The 25303-nt window shown below is 42.9% G+C and overlaps 1 protein-coding gene across 1 annotated transcript; it reads left to right on the forward strand.

Annotated features, from left to right (window-relative positions):
* Positions 1-4248: 4248 nt before the first annotated feature.
* LOC309588868 (ectonucleoside triphosphate diphosphohydrolase 3-like) lies at positions 4249-24799 on the forward strand (the record flags this gene model as incomplete). The annotated part of the gene is given in 12 exon segments (XM_082308610.1): positions 4249-4282; positions 6088-6152; positions 6154-6224; positions 7441-7561; positions 12779-12896; positions 16502-16652; positions 17419-17578; positions 19679-19909; positions 20357-20629; positions 20727-20837; positions 21328-21465; positions 24566-24799. Coding segments are annotated over 12 exon segments (1707 nt in total).
* Between the last annotated feature and the right edge of the window lie 504 nt (positions 24800-25303).

Here is a 25303-nt window from a genome sequence, read left to right on the forward strand (position 1 = left end):
TCTTCCTAAATTTGGCGATTAACAAGGTATGCTGATATAATCACAGAATCATTTAGGTTGGAAAAGACCCTAAAGATCATCAAGTCCAACCGTTAACCTGGCACTGCCAAGTCCACCACTAAACCATGTCCCTAAGCACCACATCTACCCGTCTTTTAAATACCTCCAGGGATGGGGACTCAACCACTTCCCTGGGCAGCCTGTTCCAGTGCCTGACTGCCCTGTCGGTGCAGAAATGTTTCCGAATGTCCAATCTAAACCTCCCCTGGCTCCACTTGAGGCCGTTTCCTCCTGTCCTATCGCTTGTTACTTGGGAGCAGAGACCAACCCCCACCTCACTACAACCTCCTTTCAGGTAGTTGTGGAGAGCAATAAGGTCTCCCCTCAGCCTCCTCTTCTCCAGGGTAAACAACCCCAACTCCATCAGCCGCTCCTCATGAGACTTGTGCTCTAGACCCTTCACCAGCCTCGTTGCTCTTCTTTGGATGCACAATATATAGAACATTTGTCTTAAACAAATAGAAAAAGTGCTTTTTGACTTGGAATAAAATGTTGGTCACAAAAATGGCCTAGAAACTTTATTTAAATGTCCTGACTCCTGCTGGCCCAGAGGGTCCCAAATTCTTCAGACAGCTCTGCCTGCATTGCCAGTTCTCACAGTTGATCCTGAGGTAAAGAGGTGAACATGAAGACAGGAGGTGTTTGGCAGCAGAAACCTAGTGAATGAGGGTCTTTTTGTCAACACTGATGAAAAGTCCCAGGAAGAAAGTGTCCAGGAAGATTGATGGAAGTGATGAACTGAGCTAAAGGGCATCACACCCCTTTGCTGATGTCAACACAAATGGTGAAAAAAGCAGGGAAAGCTTAGGAGGAATAGAAGCCCTCTGTTTACTGGACCTTGCAAAGAACGCACAGAAACGAGGGACGGATGTTGCTCCTATGAGCTGGCAAAGTACCATGCAAGAAAACAGACTCATCTTATTGCAGCCGCCAGTGTCTTCTTACCTCCATTTCTACATTAACATTTCTCTCCATTTCACCCTATTGCTGTCTCTTCGGAGGGTATTTTGAGGCCTCTTAATATTCCAGCATCAAATGCTGTATGAGCATTACACAAGGAGCAGATGCGGTTCTGTGGTCTCTTGAGATGTATAATCATCCATCCCCTCTCCTGATGTTGCTGCTGTCACTCTATAGGGGAATGGAGCAGTATCTGCTGTGTGTCCTGCGTAAATGTGAAACCATAAATGCATTGCAGAAATGTGTCTGTAACAAACACCTTATTCATGTCCGCGATATTTTAGTCTCTAGAGATTTGCTATTGATCATAGCAACTGGTATTCATATATGAATCTGCCAATATCGGTCAGTCTTTTAATTCCACATATTCGTGCTCAATGGTAGCAAAAGCAATACATTTTCCCTTGGGGCTGTCGGCAATCCAGCTCGTTTGTCATTTTTAAATGGACACTTGGGGCAGATTCTGTCCAAGCAAAACAAATCAATACAGTTAGTTACACTAAATGCATTCAGACAAGGATACTTGAAGGAGGAGAAGAAAAAGGTGCTGCAGCAAAGGAAATGATGGAGAGGAGAGGTATGCATGCTACAGGCTTGGTGACGGCTGGGAAAATAGCAGCAAGTTTACGGCTTGGGAGCGAGGAAGGGATTGAGGATCAGGTGAAGGGAACTATAAAAGGGAGGACAGGGCTGAGGAGGAAACAGAAGAAAAGCCAAAGGGGTAGGCTTAGGAAAAAAAGCAGATAAAGCAGTGGATCTAAGGTGGGTCCCCAGGGTTGAAGCGGAGGAACCGATGAAGCTAGGTACCGTGCCACAGACACTGGGCAGGCCTGGAGGGGAATCTTGTTTCTAGTCCGTTTGATTCAGGACCTTGAAGCAGCTGGGGGGATTTTATAGCCCGTATCACTTATACTGCTATCATGGCTTTAGCATGGCAACAAATGTCACAAGAAAAGCAGCTCCTGCAATAGCCCAGCTCTCGGAAATGGTGCAGAAAGAAAAAGAACCTCTTATGTCTGTTTTTATAGAAGCAGATGATATAGAAGGTAGGGTTTGCTTTCTTTGCAAGCATTAAATTTTAGTCACTGGTGGGGGTTAGTTGTAGGACTGGTTGCAGTGGGTGTCAACGTTTTATTTTTTATTTCAAAATGTTTATGTTTGATGGTAGCAAAAAAAAAAATGCTTTTCTGTGGAGTAAGCAATCCAGCTAACTTGTCATTTTAAATGGACACCGGAGACAGATTCTGCTGCAGCAGAGCAGACCAATACAGTCAGTTGGACTAATTGCATTAAAGCAAATACACTTGGATGGGAGAAGAAAAAGATGCCACAGGAACGGCAATGGTACAGAAAAAAAGAAAGGAGTTTTACTTGCAACAGACAGGGAATCAGGAGGGTTGGGAGGCTTTGTCTTCACGTGCTAGAAATAGCTGAACTGATCCACCAGGGTCATCATTAAACCAGCTTTAATAATGTGTTGTCATCAAAGAGAGGAAATTACCTCCACTCCCCAAATGAGTAGACTATGGAAGGATGCTTATAGGTGGCTCACAAGGCTACAGCTGTGGTTTCTTGTTCTCCTTTCTTTATTAAAAAAAACCAAAGATACTGTAATTCTTCAAGATCATTATGAGAAAAGGAATCAAAGTGGTGCATTTAGTTTTTTACATTACGCGAACCTGAATCCTCGAACAATAAGCAAATGGTGGCGAAGTGGCTGAGGAGTCTCACCGTGCTTCCAGAGCTCGTGTCTCTGGCAAACCCATCCTGCAGGCTGTAGGGTGACCCTCGGCGGCAGCCCATCGCACAGGTTGGACAGGTGATGGGAGCAGGATCTCAGGGACGCTGCTTTTACCTGTGTTTCTGGGTACGCGCTAGCACCACCGAGCAGTCTGGGTTGGGCAAGAACTCCGGCAAAACTACAAAACCAGTGGTGCCAGTACGCTTGAACTTGAACGGAGAGGTAGCCTTGAGACTGGAGGGCTGCTGATTTCTGAGGGCTGAGAAAAGCCCTCCTGAGAAAGCACTTGTTCCCTTTAGAAGAGGCAAGGATATACCATTCTTTCACCCACAGTGTCACCTCTCGACAAACCCCTCTTTCTGCCCTTGCTTTGGGAGGGAAGCGAGGGCGATGAGGCAGGGACAGCCAGCAGCATCCTGCGGCACCAGCGGCGGCCAAAGCCCCAGCTGCGCTTCCGGAAAGAGGGGAGCGGCTGGCGGCGGGGGAGAGGAGGGAGGCAGGCCCGGGGGAGGCCGGGCTGCGGGAGCTTCTGCAGGCGGGTGGCGGGTCCCAGCCCCACCGGCTGCCCCCGCCGCTGGCGCCCGTCCGACGGCGGCAGCGCAGGAAGGGGCCGCACCCCGCGCCCGCCGCCGCGCCCCTCGCTGGGCACGGCCGCACCCCCCGCCTCCCCTCCGCATCTCCGGCTGCGGCAACGCTTCAGACGCGTCGGCTCGCCGCAGGTCTCCCTCCACCTGAATCAATTCATCCGGATTTTTTACCTGCAAGTTGTGGTTTGTTTGGTTTTTTTTTTTCTAATCTGTTTGGAAATACGGGAGCAGAGGGCGAGCAACCACCGAGTGACTCTCCCCAAACCCCCTCCGGGGCGAGAGGCGCTCGCAGCCGCCACCTCCCCGCTCCGAGGGTGCAGCCTCTCCCGTGCCTCCACAGCCCGGGACGGGGCGGGGAAGCCGGGGCTTGCGGAGGTAGGTGGGGATGGGGTGCGGGGGAAAGGCCGGCGGGGGGCGGGGGGACCCCGGCACCGGGGAGAGCCGGGGCGGGAGCCGGGCTGAGGGGCGGTTTCCCGCCCAACGGCCGCCGCGCTGAGGCGGGGGGGGGGGGGGCGCGTCCCGCCGCGGCCCTTGGCGGGGCGGGCGTCGCTGTCTCTCCGCGTTTTTTTTTGTTTTTTTTTTGAGAAAACTTTGTGCTTTCTCGCAAATCACAGTCGCTGTGTGAAGCTTTCTCACCCGGGACGACGATGAGCTGAGGGAAAGCTCTGAGGTTCAGCCGCTAATTTTGGGTCCGTGTGCTTGTTTTTACTTAATTTCTCCTTCGACGGAAGGCCTGAGAAACCTCCTCACAGGTTTTAAAATGCTGAGGGTGATGGGCTTTTGGTGTTTGGGTTTTTTTTTTTTTCAACACTTGAAAAACATTCACCTGTACACCACTTCTAAAATAAATGCTAATGTTTTTGTATCATCTCTCCAGTTATAGTGCGAAGATAGATATTTATGGTGCTTGCCCATCCACCCTATGAACAAACAGGTTAGTACCTAAACTAAGTGGGTTTGATGTTTCAAGTAATTTGGGAGAAGGAATTTCAACATATAATCATAGAATCATTTAGGTTGGAAAAGGCCTTTTAAGATCATCAGCCATTAAAGTGGGAGCAGCCGTGGGGGGGGGGGGGGGGGCGGGCTAGTTTAGTCCATTTTCCTTTGCAGGCAGGTATTCTTTGTGCCTGAAGTAAGGTGTAGAAAATGATCCTTCCAGTATGCTCCTGCGTGGCCCGGTGTACTTAATTGGGTGTTGAAAATATGTATTTATGCTGTTTCTTGCTTCAGGTTGATGTTGTTTTAATAATGGAATGCAACTGCTTTTAGGTACTTCATTAAAATCTTCTTTTATTTTTTTTTTTGCCAACAAGTGCACAATGTTAGCTAGAGTTACTTACGTTACAACTCTATGTAAACTGTGGAGTAAATGAACTCTTCTCTGGTATCTCCACAGATTTCAGTGAATGAGCAAGTATGACTCTATTGCCTGGTATGTGTGTGAGACTTAGATGAGTGTAGCTAAAAGTAAATACAGCCCTGTGCTTCTGATCCCGTTACGTGAAATCTTGCAGCGTCTTGCACAATTCAGATAGCAAAGACATCAACCGTGAGATCACTTCAAGCGGGCATGGAGTGTAAGGTGTCCTTCTTACACAGAGGCTGCTGCTTAAATCAGGATTTACAGATTATTCTCTGATGAAATTTTCCTGATTGCCACTGGGACAAGATTGTATGAGGAATGTCTTAAGAAATGCTCTCTTACCTAATATGCTCCCTGTCAAAAAAGATTTTTGAGAAGACAAATCATCTCTGATGAAGACAAATCCCAGTACCAGGAAAGCACATGTGAAATTCAACAAACCAAGATTTCAATTTCCCCTTTACAAACAGATGCAGAAAATATTTCAGCAGTCATCATGGGTGTTCTTAAGTGTTAATATATATAGTGTATAATATGCACTAAAAACCACTAGTATAGTAGTGGTTATTGCTTTGCTCTTTAGTAATGCTTTAGTTTTTTGAAGAGTCATTTGCCCTGAGTGTTTTTTTCTTCGATAATGACTTATTTTTTCCAGTGCTGAACATCAGTGCTTTGATCCAGGAATGACTGGTATATATTAGGTTGCAAGCAGATAGTTCTCTTTCAGTCACTTTACAATTATAGATAACTCCGTGTACAGTTGAAAGCTAAAGAAAAAGACAAGTATTTTATCCAGAAGGTTATTCATAAATGCATAGTTAAAATCTGCTGTCTCTTTTCAAAAATGAATTGATCTGTATAAATGCTTCTAATTATTATGCCCTGACATCACCCACAGGTTACGGTAAGAATTCCTCTAAGGTGTTAACATATTTTCTAATAGTAAAAATAAGATTTCATTCTATCATTTATGCATTGTGTACATGATATTTGAATGCCTCAGGATAGTAAAGCAATGGACAGCAGTGAAGAACTCGTCAATGTGGCTGGTAATTTTCTCTTAGAACTGGCTCATGATTAAGATAATAAAGCTATTACCAAGCCAAGAAAAGAAAGTATTGGAAGAGTAGATTGGCGGTAAACAAGGAGCCCATATGGATTTAGAAAAGGGGGTTAATGAGTGTAAAAAATGAAGTTCTGGAAGTGAGATGTGTCAGGCTGAAATGAAGAGTTTCCAAAAGCCAATCTGAGTTAGATTTCACAACAGAAATCAGAAGACGAGGAAGGAGAGCAGCAGCAGTGGGCAAAGCTCAGAGTGAAGCTAGTCCCAGAACAAAACAAATAACTTGGTTCTCTTTTGAATGTGAGCATAGATGTTGAACCATGGGTACACAGGCTGAAGAACCCATGGGGTTTAGAATATGGAAGCTGTGTGAAGAAGCATTTGTTCTACCTTCTCCCTCAGCCCTCTGGCTCTGGTTGGAGCTAAGGAGAAGGCCATGTGTTGCAGGTACAGCAGGGCTGAGCCAGTGTGCTGTGGCCGTGGACTGTAGACCACCTTTTAGCTCCTGTCCTCAGCACAGATTGTCATTGGCAATTGCTGAAACAGCGGGGCAGCCCTGAACAGCCACTGGTATACTCCGCTGTCAGTATGGAAGAATTAGGAGACGGGAGTCAGGATAGATCACAGCAGGCTAACTTGATATTTCTATGCCAAAATAACTGGTTTCTGAAAATGAGAAAGGCAGGAAAGTTCTCCTTTTTGTGTTCCTCTGACACTTTTAAGCTTGCCATCTCCCGCCAGCCACCTCTTTCCTCCTCAACCCCTGTGGAGCATAAGTATTTTTGATGTGGGGATTGTCAGTACTCAGAGGTACTGAAAGGCCTTTTGGGGTGAAGAGCTGTCTGGCCAGGGACATCACAGGAAACCTAAAACACATTTGAATTCTGGAAAACCTTTCTAGAGGATATGAACATATAAACAGCCTTATCGTCAGTATGCATGTTTCATGTCACCTTCGGGTTTGTCTAATATAATTATATGTTAGATTTATTTGGATTAAGTAACTTTCCATCACAAGATCTATGAGTTAAACTGTATATTTATATTTTATGTGCAGTGCAGAGTGATAATAACAGGCTCCGCATTAATATGCACACACACATGCACACAAGCATACTTCATGCATGCGTCAGCAGTTAGATACCTACTTTAATGTTCTTAAAACCTCCTTTGTTTCTTGCTGAAGCAGCCTGTATCTGTTACAGACACCAACCTTGCATCTCTGGCAGAAACATCCACCTGTACACAGCAGCCGTCAGCTTTGTGTCTACATGGCTGTGGTTGTATCTACCTTGTAGGCGTACACGGGATCATTGAGTGCGCACTAGCCCCAGCCTGCCCAGTGCTCTCATTTCCTGAGGCAATGGGAGATGGTGAGCCTGCATCTACATGTAGGCACTGTGGGAAATGAGCAGACTGGCGCCTGAGGGTGAGATCTTTACTAGCATGACAATAAAGAGACACCTCTTCTAGACAATAAAAAGTTAGTGGTAGCAAAACATCAGGCAGTTCTTGAGGAGAACACAGAATTTTCATGTAGCGTAGTGTAGTTGACGAAATGAGATTTTGTGAGGAGTCTCAACAGATTGAGGGCTTCAGGCCTTAAGACAGAATCACTGAATCCTTTCACATTCCTTAAGTGTTTCCCTTTTTGTTGTTTCAGGATGCTCACCAGAACCCCAAGCGTTGTTGCCCAAGTGTTCCTTCTTCTAAGCATAGTTCTTGTGATTGCTATTGCAGTGTTTCAGATAAATCAGCAACAGATCCTCTCCCCAGGGCTTAAGGTAAGTCTTAGAATACCTAAGGAAGGAGAACAATGTTTTGAACTGATATTTAATAATGTTCCTTTCTAAACTAATTTTTATGGGGTGATTCAAATGAGTTGACAGCCATAAATTAATGTTTAATCACGTCTTCATCATGGGAAAACTGAAGCTGAGAGAAAAAGAGAATTGGTCAAGATCAGAGAGTGAGCAGCAAAGCAGGAAAAGCATTTCTTGATTCCTGTGATGCCTATCACACAGTGTCTTCTTCAAGACTGAAAGGCCAAATGAGGAGAATATGCCACTGCTTTCTTATTTTTGCCAGAGACTGGAAGTAATTTTAAAATAATTTTGAAGTGGGAAATACCTGAAGTTTAAATTCTGCCCCCAAGCACAGCTAGGAAGTTTATGCTGAGATCTTTGCAAACTGCTCCTGTGTATCAAAAGCATTTGCGCTGTAAGCGTGCACTTTATGGTTTACCACATGTTGGGACTTGCTCAATGTTAAGAGAAGCAAAGTAGCCTCATGAGGAGGGGCAGAGCAAACTGGAAAAGGCAAACTGAAATACTCTGGAATTCAGGTTTTGCCTTGTGCTGCTGGAGTATGTGTGCAGATTCTTCAGTGAGAGATGTACACAACTGAGGACAAAGCTGTAGAAATTAGCCTTTTAGAGAAGCTGTGCAGTCTGGCATTTTGCGTTCTCTGTTTTTTCCCACGATAGCTACAAGCATATAAACCTTGTCAGATCCTTCTTTGAAGTCCTTTCTACCTTTCCCTCTGTGCATGTGTTTAACTGGATAGTTCACATACTGATAGGCTAATGTCTCATTACACTTCATGGGATCATAAACACCCTTGGCTTTGTCTGAATCATGTGGTGATGTATGAGTCAGGCAATAGGATAAAACTGTATTCTTACACCAGTTTTGTGTGTCTGTGTGGTGTGGCGGGGTGTGTGTGCTGGGATCTTGCATGGGGACACAGTGCCTCCAGTTAACTCCCTGTTGTGCCCAAATCTCTGCTTGCAGTAGCCTTACATCCTGCCAATTTTCATGCAAGGCAAGACTGGACTGACACGTAGCCTGAAGCCACCATCTAAAAGATAGCCTACACATCACTTGTATTTGTCATTAATTCAGTTTCACATTCAAAATGATAAAATTGTCTACCTTACTCTTTGAGCAAACATTGGATGCACCTTGACCATCTGAAGCTGGTTTAGGTGGGGAGGTCTGCTTCCTGAATCACAACAGCTTTGTGGCTCGTTCTGGAGACAGACTGGCGGTTCCTCTGCTAAGAGCCTTGGCTTTGGATTTCTTTTTAGGCTGTTAGCCTGCCAATGCAGAAAACCCCAGCTGATATGGAGGACTCTTATGTTTGATTCCTGAGATGCTGAGTAGTCCTCAGTGAATGACTAACACTCGCAAGAAGTAATTCTTCAGGAGCAGAGGGAGGACCTTGGTATGCCAGTGTGAATCCCTCCAGGACTTAGTTGATACAGTGGAGCCTGGAAATGGCAGTGTCCTGAAGTTAGCAGTTGATTAAAATTAAATATGGCAATAACATGATGAAAACAGACTTACTCTTTGTAAATGGCCTTCTTCTTCTTCTTCTGGCTCTTCTCCATGAAACCAAAACAGCTACTGAAGGATAACTAGAGTTTGTGTTATCTGTGGCATAACAGCTCTTTCCCAGGATGCATGTTTGAGAGGGTCCAGGCTCGTTCTTTTGTGGCACAAGAGATAAACTATCTGCTACGCCACTGATGTTTTAAAGTGGTGTTGCAAAATTAAATATTCTGCTTCCTTGGTGGTTGGGTTATCTGAAGATTCAGCCAGTGATTTGTGAAGGAAGGACCTGCCCATGTGCATGAGGCTAAGGCACTGAAAGAACACCGTGAAGTCAGAAGACTGATGAAGAGAGCACAAACATCCTTAGTGACATAGTTTGTGAAGAAGTCCAGAATTGTAACTGACGCTAGCTCTGAATGTAATGAGCCTTTGTACCAGTTAAAAAAATTTCTGTTTGTCTACTGATGTTTTGTGAGCCCTAAAGAGAAAAAACCCTCCCGTCATTATTACGTTTCTTTAATTTGCCTCTCCGGGTGCTACAGTTTTCTGCACCTAAGTTTTGCTCATCTCTTTTGGCTCTTAGGAAGTGTTTTGCATTGTTTGTGGATGTTATACTTGATTAAAAGTAGTTCAAACCTATGTAGCTGAACTGAAGTGTACTGCTAGCATGGATCCACTTTTGTGGCCTCCATCTTCCCCATAGCTGGTTTAGCTTGTTAGCTTCTTGTGGCAGTTTTCCAAAGTGATTGGAAGGCAGGTGAACCATCATAACTGTGCCTGCTTTAAGGGCTTGCACATCTGTACATCCTCCTATGGGAATGGTATTCGGGCTGAAAAGGTGATTAATCCTGGGGCTTGTTCTTGCTTATTTGTTGGGAGTACTGCTCTTCAGGATGTGCTTGCAAAGCCATTCATATGAATATCCCTTATCTGTTTGGGCCACAACCAGATTGGTTGAGTGAACAGCATGAAACTGCCCCTGAAACAGTATAGGTGGTTGTCAGTCACACAGGTAGCTGTGTGAGCAAGGGGTACTCTCTTGCAAGGGAAGGACAAGCAGTTGATAGGGGAGGGGGCAGTTCCAGTCAGCCCAGCCGCAGGCAAAAAAAAAAGATGTATGAGTGCACCTTTAGAGACACAAAGTGGTTTATTGTTACCTTGCTTTTTATTTAGCTTCTGGTAAGTGTGTACAGTAGGCATAGTATTCTGCCAGACCCAAGAAGCAAAGTGGTACATTTACTTCATGCTGTAGGCAGCATGGTCACCTCTGTGTTGGAGGTACACTGGGCAACAGTAAACCCCCAAATCAGCATTTTCCTAGAAACCAGAACTCTGAAGCTTTTCTGGGTTAATGGGGTCTCCCTGTCTTGTCTGACTAATCTAGTCCACTGACTAGATGGTGCAGTTCTTGGGTATTAGGGAGTCACCAGACCTTTATCTCTCTCCACTGGTGTTTGAGTAGAGGTGATGGGAATGCTCAGTGGGAAAGCTGAAGTAGAGGGGAAGAGAGGAAGAAAAGGTTGTTCTGTTCTTTAATAGCTGCTAGCGCAGGATAAGGGTTTGACTGTGCTCTCAGTCCCATGCAGTGCATTTCAAAGCAGGAAGGCATTGCTTGTCCTTAAAGGGCAGCCAGAGGTGATCTGACTTGCAACTTGGGCGAAATGTGACGTCACTGGAGAATTTTAATTCAGCCAGTTTGTCTTAAGCAGCAGGCTGAGACAAGGCATGTAGAATTCTCTCACCCTCTTAAAATGCCGCATCCTCTGTCATTTCTGTTGTTTTAATTAAAGATTAACTTAGTCCTAACATCTGGCACACTTCTCACTGATAACCACTTCTTGAGGCTGCATGGGCCAGTTGACAGAGAGTGGACTCACCCAAGTTCTGAGGAGCTTCAAGAGTCACCCTGAAATGAGCTCAAGAGTCCTTTTCAAAAACAAGCATCTCTTTTAAAGGAAACAAGAGGCTGTATAGGGAAAATAGGAGGAGGAGGACGAAGAAAATAAAATTGTCAGTCACACATTGGTTCAGATAAGTGTACCGCGACTCTTTGGGATGGAAATGTGTTACTTTCAGGAAGGAGGCTGGGAAATGCAGGGGAGGATGGAAGTAAGTCAAAAAGCCCCACAGTTAGCTGAGGTAAAAATACTTCTATTATCTTCCAGCTCTACTTGGGCATGATAGTTAGCTCTAAAAGTAGCTAAGTTAAAAGCTTATGGTTGGCACTTCAAGCTGACCAAGACTAGATTTAATTAATAGCCCTTGAGTACATGGACGTTACTGTATTATGTACCTCCAGAGCGCTCATCTCTCTTTCAAGGAGTGCGAAGGATCTTTGCTAAAGTAGTTACTTGAACGGAACCTGATGGCGTAGCGGTTTGGTAGTATCTGTGGAGCCTTTCACCTTTTAGTTGATCAGGGTAAATATCGTCTGGATAAATATAAATGAAATTTTCATTATCTAGCAGTCCTCTAGGAAACAGACTAGACTGCTATTGCTGGTAGTTCTTCGGGGGCCAGGAGTTTGTAGGATTACAGTGGAAGCTGGGAACTAATGAGGTGTGGAAGCCAAATGGTTTGCCACCTGAAGCAGTGATCTTTCTCAGTCAGTCTTGAGGCTCCCCAGGGAGGCAGTGGGATGAATTTTATCGGCCTGCTGCAGGAGTTCTTACTGCTTTGCAGCCAGATGGTGGCTCTCATTTTTCAGTATTGCCAAGCTCCTGGGCATCTGTCTTTTTTAAAAGAAAAAAAGTTGACAGAGAAATGAACACTACACTGCGTGATTCCTACCAATTAGATGACTTTGGAAGAGGGGGGCAGCTAAATGTACTTTCAGGGATCATAAAGAGGATAATCAAAATGATAGTTTTCTTCCCTTCATGCAGTTTGCCTTCCCAGTTGCTACAGTTTTCTGCTGCCATAAGTGATGGGAAAGGGATAAGACTGGTCCCGTGAGCAGTAGAATGGGATGTGCTTTAATCCCACAGAGAGTCCAAGTGCACTGGGGCAAGTCACTTAAATATTTCTGATTGATTTCATAAATAAACATGGGGTAATATTGATTCTCTTGCCCTCTTTGTTGTCTCACACTGGCACAGCCTGTTTTCAGTGGCAAACTCTCAGGTGGACTGCCTAAACCACTCAAAGGGAGAGGTTTATGGAGCAATTAGAAAAGAACCAGACTTGTTACATCATTCTCACTGTGGACTATTATGTACTTTACCTCTTTGCTCGTAGCTTTATGGATCCCTTGTGCATCCTTGAATCTAAAGCCTGTGCTTAGGTATCAAACCCTTTCAGTGTCCAGGGAGTGCAGCTGGGATAACGTGAAATGAACTTGCTGCAAAATCAGGTCCTAACACAGTGTTATCTATGTGTTAGTGTGGATTTTGAACCTGATGCTGAAAGGAGATGAGCATTCTCCGTCCCCACTGAATTCATTATTGAATATACTTAGTATGTTCTTTGTTTTGCAGCCAGATTCATTCTGTGCTTGGCTGTTGGATTCATGCCTAAGCGCCGAACACTAGAATTAATCTCTTTTGTAAATACACTGTGCATACATTTTCTAAAGTGTTTGATGGTGCAAAGAAGTACAGCTGCATGTGGGCCTTTAAGCTGTCACCGTTTGTTTCTTGATCTAATGTGTTATTTTTTTCTCCCCAGTATGGAATAGTCCTTGATGCTGGATCCTCTCGGACTACAGTCTATGTCTATGAATGGCCAGCAGAAAAAGAAAATGACACGGGAGTAGTAAGTCAGACCTTCAAGTGCGATGTGAAAGGTAAGCTCAAATGGAAGTTCCTTATTTCTTTCTAGCCTCCAAGAAGAGGTTATCTGGAAACTTATACTGTTTTTTTCCTGTTTTGTTCCCTTTTCAGTGCTGGGGAGCAAGAACTATGTTAAGACTATGTCTGTATCTGTCAGCATCAGTCCTTCTCCTACTGATACAGCAGGGTGCTCTGTCTGCAATGGAGAGAGGAAATTGTAGCTAAAATTGATTTAGCCCATTGCAGTGCATGACTGGTGCAGACAGAATTTGATCTACAGAGAATCGGGCCCTATAAATATTTAGTCCTTGCGCCCTGAAATAATTTATTTTAAAAGGAAAGTATAAAATATATTTTAAAATAGGTTGGAATAAAAAGTCTTTGAGAAGAATGGGGATATAGCCCTTGTTAGATGTTAGCCGTTAATTTTGATGGAGGCAAAAATGGGTGTCAGCTATGCTATAGGAGTTTGACAAATAATTTTATATTTTCCGGAAGTCTTAGTGGTGTTTAAAAGAAAATCTCTGCTGTTTGAGTCAGGTTTTCTAGAGAAAGAAGGCTTATGCAGTTCATCTGGAATTGTTCTGTAATTACTTGGAAAGAGGCAACCGAGGGGAAATTACGAAAGGCCTGCAGAAGGTGAACAGGATGAACTTCTCCATACTACAGAACTAGGAAGCGTCTAATAAAATTATCAAGTAAAATAGATAAATTGCAGAACTGTTTCTGACAGGATGTCATAGTTGTATCAGATATGCAGGTCTGGCCTTTGGCTCAGGAAGACCTGGAGTTGTGCACTGCTAGAAGGTGTCCCACAACAAGTACCACTGGCTACCTGCCTTGTCTTTTGTCTGAGGTTTTGCATTGATTCCCCTCAGAGAGAGGATGCTAGACTAAACTGACTTTTGCTTGCACTCCGATATGGTTACGTATAAGTTCTAATAGCTTGTTGTGGATTCCTTCGTAACAGCTTTTGAATCTCTTAGTCAACTTCAGTGACATTTGATTAAGTTTTCAAAGATACCAAAATTCCACACATTTTATGAAGACGGCTGGCCAGGGAGGGGAGAGAAATCCACGTTATTAAACAGTAGCTAGTCCATAAGGGATTTCTGCAGGAAGCCAAACTTTGTAAATTCTGCTACTCTGAGTTAAATGAGCTTTAGATTGTCTTCTAAGATACTGACTTCAGTAGTACTGCTTTGTTTAGTGTACTGGTTTGGGTTTGCAAGTTAGGTAGGAGGAGAAGGTGGGGCAACTCAGGAAGTCTCAGTGCAGATTTTGTTGATCTCCGAAAATAACTGTGGTGGTCAAAGAGAATTTTTCCCTTTCCTTCTCTCTCAGTCACGATCATGCAAAATCCTGCAACCCTCTTTGTGTCTGGAAATAGACGCTGGAGATGTAGCCATAGAGGTCCATGAGTAACTAGCAGATCAGTAGAAGGCAATGGTTTCCTAACAGCACTAACATTTCCATCTTCGGTGTTAAATATATGTGTGGACATTCTTAGCAATTTTAGAACAAGGAAAGGAAAGCAAGTGTAACATGCACGGAAGTAATGCACTGTCATGTGCCTGATGGTGTGTCCTTACAGACTGCAGGAATGGCGGCCAGCCTGCCGAGGTGGGTGGTGCACTCTGCTCGCCCATGTCTTGACTCATTAGGAATGTTGCCTTTAGGAACACTGGTGTGAGAAAAATGCTCAGAAAAACTGTGTTATTCTTCTCGAAAAATGACAGAGGAGTACTTTGTGAATTTGTTTTAATTGGTAAGTATTTTGTTTTACTTCCGAGGAATACAAAAAATTGCAAAACTGAGGAGTCCAAATTGCTGTAAACTGTTCGGGTCCAGAGGAGCCTTAACCATTGGTCAACCAAAGTATTCCTCATGCTCCAGTGTACAAAATCACCAGGGTTCACTGCTCCAGTCTCGGGGGACTCTGCACTGGAGGAGACGGAGGGCTCATGGGAGAGGTCCCCAACTAAGCTGTGGGAGGCAGTGGTGAACAATTCTGTCAGTGTTTCTTTAGTGACCCTCTAACCACAGCCTTAAGCACTTAAACTGGGGGATGGTTCCGGGCATGCTGAGAGACAGACTTTTACATACTTACTGAACTTCAAGTCAAATGATCAACTACTCTGTAAGTTCCATGGTGGTTTTACGATTTCATTTCTGCCTTTATTAAGTACCTGTGCCCATGTGTGTAGGAGCCAGCCCCAAATCAAGACCTTTTCTATATAGTGCAATTAATCTGTCCTGGTTAGGCTCTAAGCATCGGCAAAGCACGCAGTTGTCCAGAACAGAATGGTCACTGCCTTGTGACCTGCTCTGTCTGAACACTGGGAGATGGAGGTTGCTGCCACCAAGGGAGTGTGAGGCAACAGCAGCTGCTGAGGATGTATAACAGCAGTTGCTGCTCTGTTTTCCTCTCGTAACAGCTTTCCTTACAGCTTCAGGCCTGCCTGTGCTAGACTTAAGACTTTTAGAAAGTCTTATTCCAAACCAGGGCTGTGAACATCTAATGATGACATGGTAATATTTATGTTTAAGTTCATACTGTGGAAAAGGGAGTCGTGGAGTGTGGAGTCTGTAAAGTCTTAGATATTTTTTCTTCTGTACTTACCAATGCAATGTGGCTGAACATAAATGGTTTCTCATTTTAACTCTGTAAGAGCTACCTTTTGCTTAGCTTGGGATCAGGTTGTAAGAGAGATGGCTGTTGCAGGAGAACGAGATGGAGTTCTGGCACAGTTGTTCTCTGTGGGGCAGTGGCTTCATGGGAATGCCTGGATTTCTCCCTGTGCAACTTCCTCAGCTAGGGAATTTTAGTCAGGAATGTTTTTATTCACACCCACGTGGAGCCTGAACAAGTTGAGGTCCTGCTGGTCCTTGGAGTGTTGAGCAAGGGAGAAAAGACTTTGATGTTAATTGTTCAAATAGTTATGCCTTATGCAGCATGGTGTAACTCTCATTCCTGTTATTTGAAGGCTTTGGAAATTTAGAAAGCTGTGAAATGCTTAGTACTTCATGCACCAGCCTAGACTTGGACCTCAAGAGCCATTTGTGTGCATCTTGAAATTTCACCAGCAATTCCTTGCAGAAGCTTCTTTATTTTATTTTCAGTTGAGAGCAGTGAGCTGTAGAGGTGCCATGGTGTCCACGACAGTTGTGGCAAACCAGATTAGGAAATCTTTGTCTTAAGTTATGGAAGCTGGGATTTTGTATGCTTTAGCAGATCAGAGAAATTTTACATCCATTAGACATGCTATTTTCTACAGCACCTGCCATGAGTAAACCTATTTTCCTCATGAATATAGCACTGCTGTCACTGTGTTGTTACATGGTTATACGGTATATCTTACTCTAGGTATGGTACTATAGGTGTATATGTATACACACAGAAATACAGGCGAGCAGTTTGCAAGTATCTTCTCTGTCTCACACAGCTGAGGCAGTCACTACATTGTTTATTCCTTAAGCACTAGTTTTCAACCATCCTATCCTTGTTTGCACTTACGAGAGGGAAGGGGAAATTTCTTTCTCTTAACACCTGTTTGCTAATTGCGCTAATTTGTAGTTGGCAAAGCAGAATGAAATCAATCTACTTGTTCTCTTTTAGGCCCTGGTATATCCAGCTATAAGAGTAACCCTGGAGCTCTTGCCAAACTCTTTGATGACTGTCTGAATAAAGTCAAGGAGAGAATACCAGTTCATCTGCATAAAAACACTTCTGTTTATCTGGGGGCTACAGCTGGCATGAGACTACTGAGGTATGGCAGAAACTTGAACTCCTCTGTATGCCTACTAGCGTAGCAGTCCGTGAAAACAGAATGAAAAATGTATGGACGCATTTCTATCCATTGAAAATTGGCCATCTGAAAAGGAAATGGAGCCCAGCCAATTTAATTTAATTAACTTTTTTGACAGGGATAGCGGGGCTGTATAAAAATCCTGTTATGCCATATTGAAAAGAAATGGTTGCTTTATTCTGGAGAAGGCAAGAGTTTAATTTTTTTCTTCCGTATCTGTCTTAAAATTCAGTGTTATGTAAACGGATAACGTTTGTGTGTATCCGTGCGCAGCAAAGGCAGATTAAAGCTAGACGCTGCAGAGTTTTCTGAGTGTGAATGCGGTGTAATGTGGCTTTTGGGGTCTGTCTGTGGCTTTAGCCCTGGCAGAAACTGGCATTTTATGTTTGTTCTGTGGCTAAACAGAGTGGGAAGAAAGGCTCCAGGACTGTTTTAACCAGCAGCTCTTATATAAGCACTCAGTTCACTAAAAAGAAAAGTATTTAGGAAACAAAACACCCATGAATTTGTATGATAACGAGTGACATTTGTACATAGTGGGGGAGTTGCTTGCTGAAACAATGCTGGATACTTGGCTGCTCCCTATCATAAGCTTCCCCTTTAGGGAAACAATGTCTATTTTTTATTAGGTGATTGTAGGAGTTTTCTTGAATTGCTAGTCAGTGAACAATACACATGAAATTGCCTTTCCAGATGCTCAGTGTCTCGTGTTTTGTGAATTGCTTAGGTTGCAAAATGAAACGGCAGCCAATGAAGTCCTTGCAAGCATTCAAAACTACTTCAGAGCACAACCTTTTGAATTTAGGGGTGCGCAAATCATAACTGGGCCAGAGGAAGGGGTGTATGGATGGATAACAGCCAACTATTTAATGGGCAATTTCTTAGAGGTGTGTGGAAAAAACTGCATGCTTTTCTTTTCACTGTTTCTTTCTTATAAATGAGAAGTTTGAGAGGACATGCCTGTTAAAACAACATAGCTATAACTTCCATTTTGCACTGAAATATATAACAGGGTCTTTTTGTGGCAGTAACAGAACAAAGCAAACGTAAATCAAAGAATATGATGTTACAGGAATGTGATATGGCAGAGGTAAAATTGTTGATCCGTAAAACAGGGCTCTTCCCTAAAAGACATTGGATGCCTTACCTAGGAACAGAAGTTGCATTGCTCTTAAATGCATTGGATATGTTAAGTGTGACAGGTGTTGATTGTCTTGACAGCAGTGCCAAGTAGAGATGTTTTCTTCTGCTTTTCTGTGACTTCCTCAGGTGGTTGCTGTCCCTGCAGCTCTGCTGGTGAAGGATCTGCGCAGCTTAGGGGTCTCCAAATTGTTTGGCAGTGTTGGCTCACTTGTCCTAAGCAGACAAGACTGTGTGGAGCAGTGAAGGTGGTTAAGTTGATGTGGCCAAATATGCCTCAGCTGAGCCAGAAATCACTCATATACGGTTCATTCCAATACTGCTGAAAAGCTGCAGGCTATAAGCAGTGGGCTGTGATACCAACTGCCTTGTACAGACAAAGTGATACCAATATAAAGATACTTATGCTGTCCTTGAACTCCGAATAGGGTCAGGCAGGAGCCTCATAGCAGAGAGCGAGTCAAATGTGTTGGAAGATCCCTTTTTATATAGAGATGTTCAGTATAATTTCATTCCCAGTAAAAGCTGTACCAAGATGATCAGCAACTGCTCATCTGCATTCATGGCAGCAGTGTGCTGCCCTTAGCATTAACTGCGCTTCTCCCAGATAGTCTCGCTAGGTTGAAAGAAACTTCAGCCAAACCCCTGAGTATTGTTAGCTGTCCTGGTTGAATGGTTCCTCTTAGATCATGGCAATTAATAAGCAGGAATTAGTTATTGGTGACCTGAGTGATAGCTCATGGTGAATGTGTCGTTGATTCTTGCAAAGTTAAGAAAAATGGTATTGCAATCACACGTTCTGGAAGAGTTTTTCTCACTGTGTGCATTTCATGGAACAAAAATGACATCATGAACTTCAGGGTAGTGTTAGTCTTCTACCACATGAATTTTAATAATCTAAATATCAAATTCCATATGGCAGATACATAAGGACTTCTGAAGGGACTGCAAGACGCTGTGAAGCCAGTTTAGTGTAAAGAGTTGTGTGAAGACCTACGTGTGGGAATATCACTAGCAGGAGAGAGAAATTTTCACCATTCTCGTGACAATGGGCAAATTCTGCTAGGGCTGTTAATGGGAATCTTTCACTGTAGAATTTTCTTGTGAGTACATTTGCTAGCCCATAAAGTTTCTTTCCCCTTCTTATGTATACATTCATATCATCGTGCTCAGTAAATACTACTACAGTAAATACTGAGATAGATTTTATCAGATATATATCAGATCATACAAAAATCTATATTCTGCACTATGACTGTGTAGAATTTGGGGGATGTTTTGGGTGATAGGGAGAAGTGCCAGCTGAATGGATTGGATTTATTGCCACTGCAGTTCAGTGAAGGAAATGTGCAGATTAGGGTTCCTCGTTCTTTTGACTTTGATGGAGCTTTGATTTGAATTTTCTGTGTTCTTCACTCTATTGTCACACTCTCTTTCTGTGTGATCTTTTAATATTCTATTCCTTTAATAATTCTTCTTGCCTTGAAACAAGCAAATAATCTAGATTTGTTCAACATCTCATGGGTATCTGGACTTCAATTCCCTGCATTCTAGTGCAGATATTGATCTGGCTAGTCCTGTGCTTTGATCATTGTCCTGTCCTCTGAGTTGAAAGCTATGCCGCATTCCTTTTTCCATCTTTTGAGATCATTTCACGCTGTGAAAGTACATCCCTCTTCTGTAAAAAAAACATCTGCATGTTTTCCTCAGAGCTGGGATTTTTTGGAAAGGATGCAGGACAAAGAGGGGGGATAAATCTCAGAAAGTTCCGTAAAGAGTAGGAAAGTTTGAAGGGAGAACAAGCAGATGGTATTTCTAATTAGTCTTGATTTTATTTTTACATGTAGAGAAACCTTTGGAGGACATGGGTCCGTCCTTACAGAAAAGAGACTATGGGTGCACTGGATCTTGGAGGAGCTTCCACTCAAATTTCATTTATCCCAGAGGACTCTCAGGAGAACTTCAATAGCACCTTGCAAGTGAAGTTGTACGGTTACAACTACAATGTCTACACTCACAGCTTCCAGTGCTATGGGAGAGATGAAGCCGAGAAAAAGCTTTTAGCATTGCTGCTCCAGGTGTGTTTAAGACCCTTTGCTATGTTGTTCTTGCAGGTGTTCAGTAATTGTCTGAGCGGGTTCTTAGGCTTGTGTTTGCTTCCCTTTGGTGGAGGCTGGAGACCCCAAAAAGAGCTCTCTTGTGCTTAGCTGTGGACAAACGCACTTAGGTTTCACACAAAGATCTTCATATTTGTTAAAAATTGGTGAGTTTTGTACAACAAAAAATTTGACAAAAGGGCCCAACTAGTCCTCTAAGTGTTTTGCTGATCTTGCCAATGATTTTTTGAGAAAGGAGTTTCTATGAATTACTGTGATCAGCATGTTGTGCTGATCAGCTGTGACAGAGAACAAAAAATACCTGCATATGTGGGTTAAAAAGATGCCTGTAGTTAATGTCAAATTATGTCTTTCTTGCTTTTGAGTAGCCTTTATTGTTTGGGTTTTTTTTTTCTTTTTTCCCCCCAGAAATCAAACACCAGTTCCAATGTAGATAATCCATGTTACCCTCAGAATTATAACACTGCATTAACGATGAAGTACTTCTCTGACAGCCTTTGTACGCAGTCTCTGAGACCAGCAAATTACTACCCAAACCAGCTTGTGAACTTCCATGGAACAGGAGACCCAGGTCTGTGCCAGGAGATGGTGTCGTTATTGTTTAACTTCACTGCTTGCAGAGACAGAGAAGACTGTCCGTTTAATGGAATACATCAGCCAAAAGTTAAAGGGGATTTTGTGGTAGGTTTGCAAACACAGCATTTCTTTTTGAGCTTGCTTGCTTTTGATTTCTGTAGTTCTGAAAGTAACAGGCCTGTCATCTACTCCTTTTCTATAGGCTTTCTCAGGATTCTACTATACAATTAATGCTTTGAATTTATCTGGGCACTTTTCCCTAGCTGACTTCAATTCAAGTATGTGGTTTTTCTGTTCACAGAGCTGGGCACAGGTAAGTGGGTTGTTTGTCTTTTGAGTTTTTTTTTCTTTTGTATCTGTAAAAGGAGATATAAAAAGAATATAGACTGGACAAGTATTCAGAACCTTTCGGAAGGTCTGTATCAACCTCAGCATTTGTTTTTCCACTGTGCTTCAAACCCTGTAGTATTTCTAGCATGTTTAAAACTTGGACTAGTTTTTGAAATTTCATTTCAGAGTTTTAACCGTGCTGTAAAGATGACATGGAAAATTTAGGAACCATAACATCCTCAATCTTTTATGTGCAGCTTTATGTTTATTTTCATTTTTTACCACATAAGCTATATCACTGCCAGGGTCTGTCTTTTTCTAAATCTCCGTATCTAGTTGTCCACAACTTTACTTGGTGTTTCTGAAAAATGCTAATAAATTCTAATTAGAATCCAAAGTATTCTCTAGTTATAAAAACCAAAAGCATTTGTTTTTCATAATTTACATGTTTTTTAAAAACCTTTTGCTTTCAGCTCCAGTTTACGCTGCCTAAATTTGAAGAAATATATGCTAGATCCTACTGTTTTTCAGCCAATTTCATTTATTACTTGCTTGTATACGGTTACAACTTTGATGCAGAAACTTGGCCACAGATACATTTTCAAAAGGAGGTGAGTAATAATTGTTTCCTCTTATTTTAATCCAAAGAAGTTTAGAAGGAGACAGAAGATGCAGCAGCCTACAAAAATATAATGGTCATAAACAGCCTTTGTAAAGGATTGTCAAATGTTTGGCATAAGACAAAGCCACTTTTCAAGCCTCAGTAGGAATTTCAGCCTGGTTCCAGGGGCTGCAGCGTTACTTGGAGATGCTGCCTAGATTCTTTTAAAGAGCTTTAAGAAAGGATCAAATAACTGTGTTTTAAACCTTGCCCCAATTTGTTGAAGTAGTGGCTTGCTCTAGGCAGTGCTGCCCGAAACATCTCACCAGTCAAGGTCGGTTTGAGCTAACCCTGCTGAGCTGGACAGGAAAACTCCTGCTTTTCTGTCTGCTGGCAGAGCCTTGGGGGAACCAGCAGACCTGGCCTGTAGTCAGCGAGTGGTGATGAAGCAACTAGGGCAGTTTTCTTCCGCAGCTGGCACATCCATCTGTGCTGTAACTTGGTTCTCTGGAATAAGAATATATATTGATGGCGTATTGGCTTTCAGCTGGCAGAGCGAGAAGGCTTACAATGTTTGTGTAATAGCTGCATTTCTCTCTTCCTTGACCTCAGTTTTTCTCCTAAAAAACAGAGTACTTGGAACGAACTTGTATATATCCATTCTAAAGCTACTGCTAAGAAATCTTTGCTTCCAAATCAGAAGGCACGGCCACTATCTAAGCTTGGCTGTTATATCAAAAAATGTGGTCCCCACAGTGCTCTGTGACTCTATCCTTTCCTCTCTGCTACTGTACAGAGCCTTACTCTAAAACCTTGTCCCAGACTGCCTCTTGATCTCTGTACAGTTTGGAAAGACTTCAGCACTGGCATGCAAAGCCAACAAAGGAATAGGTGGTAGATATTCATGGAGTGTTCTTAAATGCAGGGTATGCGGGCAAGCTGTGAACGAGAAATCGTAAGCAATGTTTTGTGAACAGTCACATCTGTTACTGGTGTGCCATGGAATCAAGTAGGATTTTCTTGCCTTATTTTGTCCTCTGGTGGGCAACCGTTAGCAGCTCTGGAGGAGTGTCCAGAGTTTAGCCCTTCTACCAGGAAATCAGCATAGAGCTGACTTTGGGATCTTAATCTGGACCTGGTGGGGGGTGGATTTGTCTCAATATTTAAATATATCTTGTGTTGTCCCCAGCAGATAGGAGCAGCCAAACACAGCAACATCTTTCTGTATTTAGACAAGACTATAAAAATATTGAGCAAAACAAAACCCCAAAAGGCTTATTTGAAATGAACACCTTTGTTACCTAGAGTTTGCACTAGGGTAATCATGAAACTCCAAAAAGAAAAACTACATTCTCTTAATTAGATCTGCCCCTACTGAAATAATAAGATCTAATGTTAACCGTACAGCTAAGCTACCCCAGAGATGACAGCACGGTTTCTCCAAGAGTGGAGGATGAGGTTTTTTGCCTATGCTAGGAGTGTATTTTCTTTTAATTAGTGAACACAACCAATGAGAAGAATGTTAACCCAATGCTAAGATCTGGTTGAGATCTAGAGCTAGATGATTTGCAGAAGTTCTAAACCTCATAATGAGAGTTTTCCCCCTCTCTCAGCAATGAAAAACCACCTTGATCCATCTTACCTCTTTGCTCACCTGTCACATTCCAGTTCCTGTTGCAGTAGCTTCCTTCTTATCAGTTAAGCCAAGGGTATTAGGATATACACAACCACAAAAAGGACCAATATTACAGGCTCTTATGGTCTCCTACAACCAGTAGCTGACTGCTTAAAACTGTTCATTAAAGACATTACATCATTTATTAAAGTTCATCCCTCAACTTCATCATGATGCTTTTTATACAAGAATAACCAAAGAGGTTTGGCTTCCCAAATTTGCTGTCCCAAATTGAAGCAAACTGCTTACAGGCAGCCATTCAGGCAAGCTCATCTTGGTAGTTGCAGAGTGGGATGACCTGTAATAAAGATGGAAAGCCAAATGAGTTTGGGACAGCTGGTTGATTGTAGAAGAACGCAACTTCAGCTTTGTCTGTCCTGTAGTACACCCTAGAACTACCTGGAGTGATTTGAAGGGTGCAGGCCCTTTGAAAAAGAAAGCAACCCATGCTAGAGTGTAACCCAAATACGTATCTTGTAGCTGGCCCTCTAGGCTAGCCCTTCTTTAATGAGTTCCACCGATTTCTCTTGAAATGCACGCCCCCCCCCCCCCCCCCCCCTTATTTTTTCATTCTGTTTAACAATACTTTTTTTTTTTTTAAGTTGTGGTTTGATTCGTAGGAGGCAGTGATGTGTACTTACATGTTTTATATAAATAGGCAAACCATTATTGGAGCCTGGGCATGTGGGAGGAGGACAAGGGACACTCCATCTTCATCCTTTGATCCTGTGCCTATCAAGTGGCAGGATGATGATTTAATGAAAAAGAGTGGAAAATTGATAAACTCTGTTGCTCAAATTAGAAGTGGGGAAAGACAGCAAAGCAGGAGGACTGTGGAGCAAATACAAACGTACCCCCGTTGCTTCTGTTTCACCTGTTCCTAAGTAATTTTCCACTTACGTTTATTTTTTAAATGGAAGAGCTAGTGCTCGTTCATTTGCAGACACAAAACCAACCATGGAACAAAAGATGATAAACAGAGGTCCTGCTTTGGGAGCTTTACCCTGGCCGCCTCTTTGTCCGTCTCGGTGGGACTCTTTGTGTTGTTTTTTGTTTGCTTGAACTAAATAACATCCTAGGATTTGGCTAAGATGAGGGGCTAATTCTAGAAAATAGCACAGTAGTGCTCATTTTTTTTTTTTTAAAGTGTGTTTCTTGCACAGAAAATCCCAGAACAGGCTGTCTGCATGTATACCACACATCCTTGTACCCATCCATCAAATACTTTAGCCCAGTGACCAATTCTGTTAGCATCCTCTGGAACTACAAAAAAAGGGCAATTTAAAATGGTTCTGTATCATCTTTGTTTACTCCACTGAAGTTTTCTCCTTGTTAACTTAAAGGGCAGTTGCCAGCATCAGCAGTTGAGCTTTTGGAACCTCTTTTCTTTGACTGAGAAGTCCATGGGAATAGGACTCTTCTGTCTTTATTTCAGGTTGGTAACAGCAGTATAGCATGGTCACTCGGTTACATGTTAAGCCTCACGAACATGATTCCAGCAGAAGGCAAGCTGATCCGGTTACCTCTGAAACCTTCTTTGTTCGCTGGGCTCCTCGTCTTCCTCACAGCTACGGCATTGTTGTGTCTTCTCTTCCTTCTTTACTTGTGTATCGTATCACGTAATCGGAAGAACATCAGTCATGTAGAACATGTATTTATTCCAGAATGAATGAACTTTACTGAAGACAAAACCAAAATTTTATAGGTCTATTAAGTTAAGCAGGACTTTATTTTTGAAAAACGGAGGGTGAAATAGACAGGCAAAAAGACTCGAGGACCAGAAGCATAAATAGAGAAGAGACACAAAGGAATCTGTGATATGGTGAATTGGAGTGCTTTTGAAATATTTTGGCAATTGTTTCTGTAAAACTAGTTTGTCCAGTGTGCAGCAGAGAAGACACGGGCAGATATGTCACTTTGCTTGATAAGGGATGAATAGCCTTTTCTGGCCAGGTACGTATTATTTTTTTTCTTCATTAACTCTGTGCTAACTGGTAAATTCAAGTGGTGATGGACTTCGATCATGGTGGCGGTTGTTTAAGATAAAATTAAACAAGTCGGTAGGAAATGTGGGAGGTGGGAACATGGTAGCTGTTCTTGTGTGCAGCACTGACACTAAAAGCCCCCAAATCTAATTTCTGAAACTGGAACAAGCACTGGGTAATGACAGGAG

The sequence above is a fragment of the Platalea leucorodia genome, assembly GCF_965183815.1.
Source record: "Platalea leucorodia genome assembly, chromosome: 1".
NCBI lineage: Eukaryota > Metazoa > Chordata > Aves > Pelecaniformes > Threskiornithidae > Platalea > Platalea leucorodia.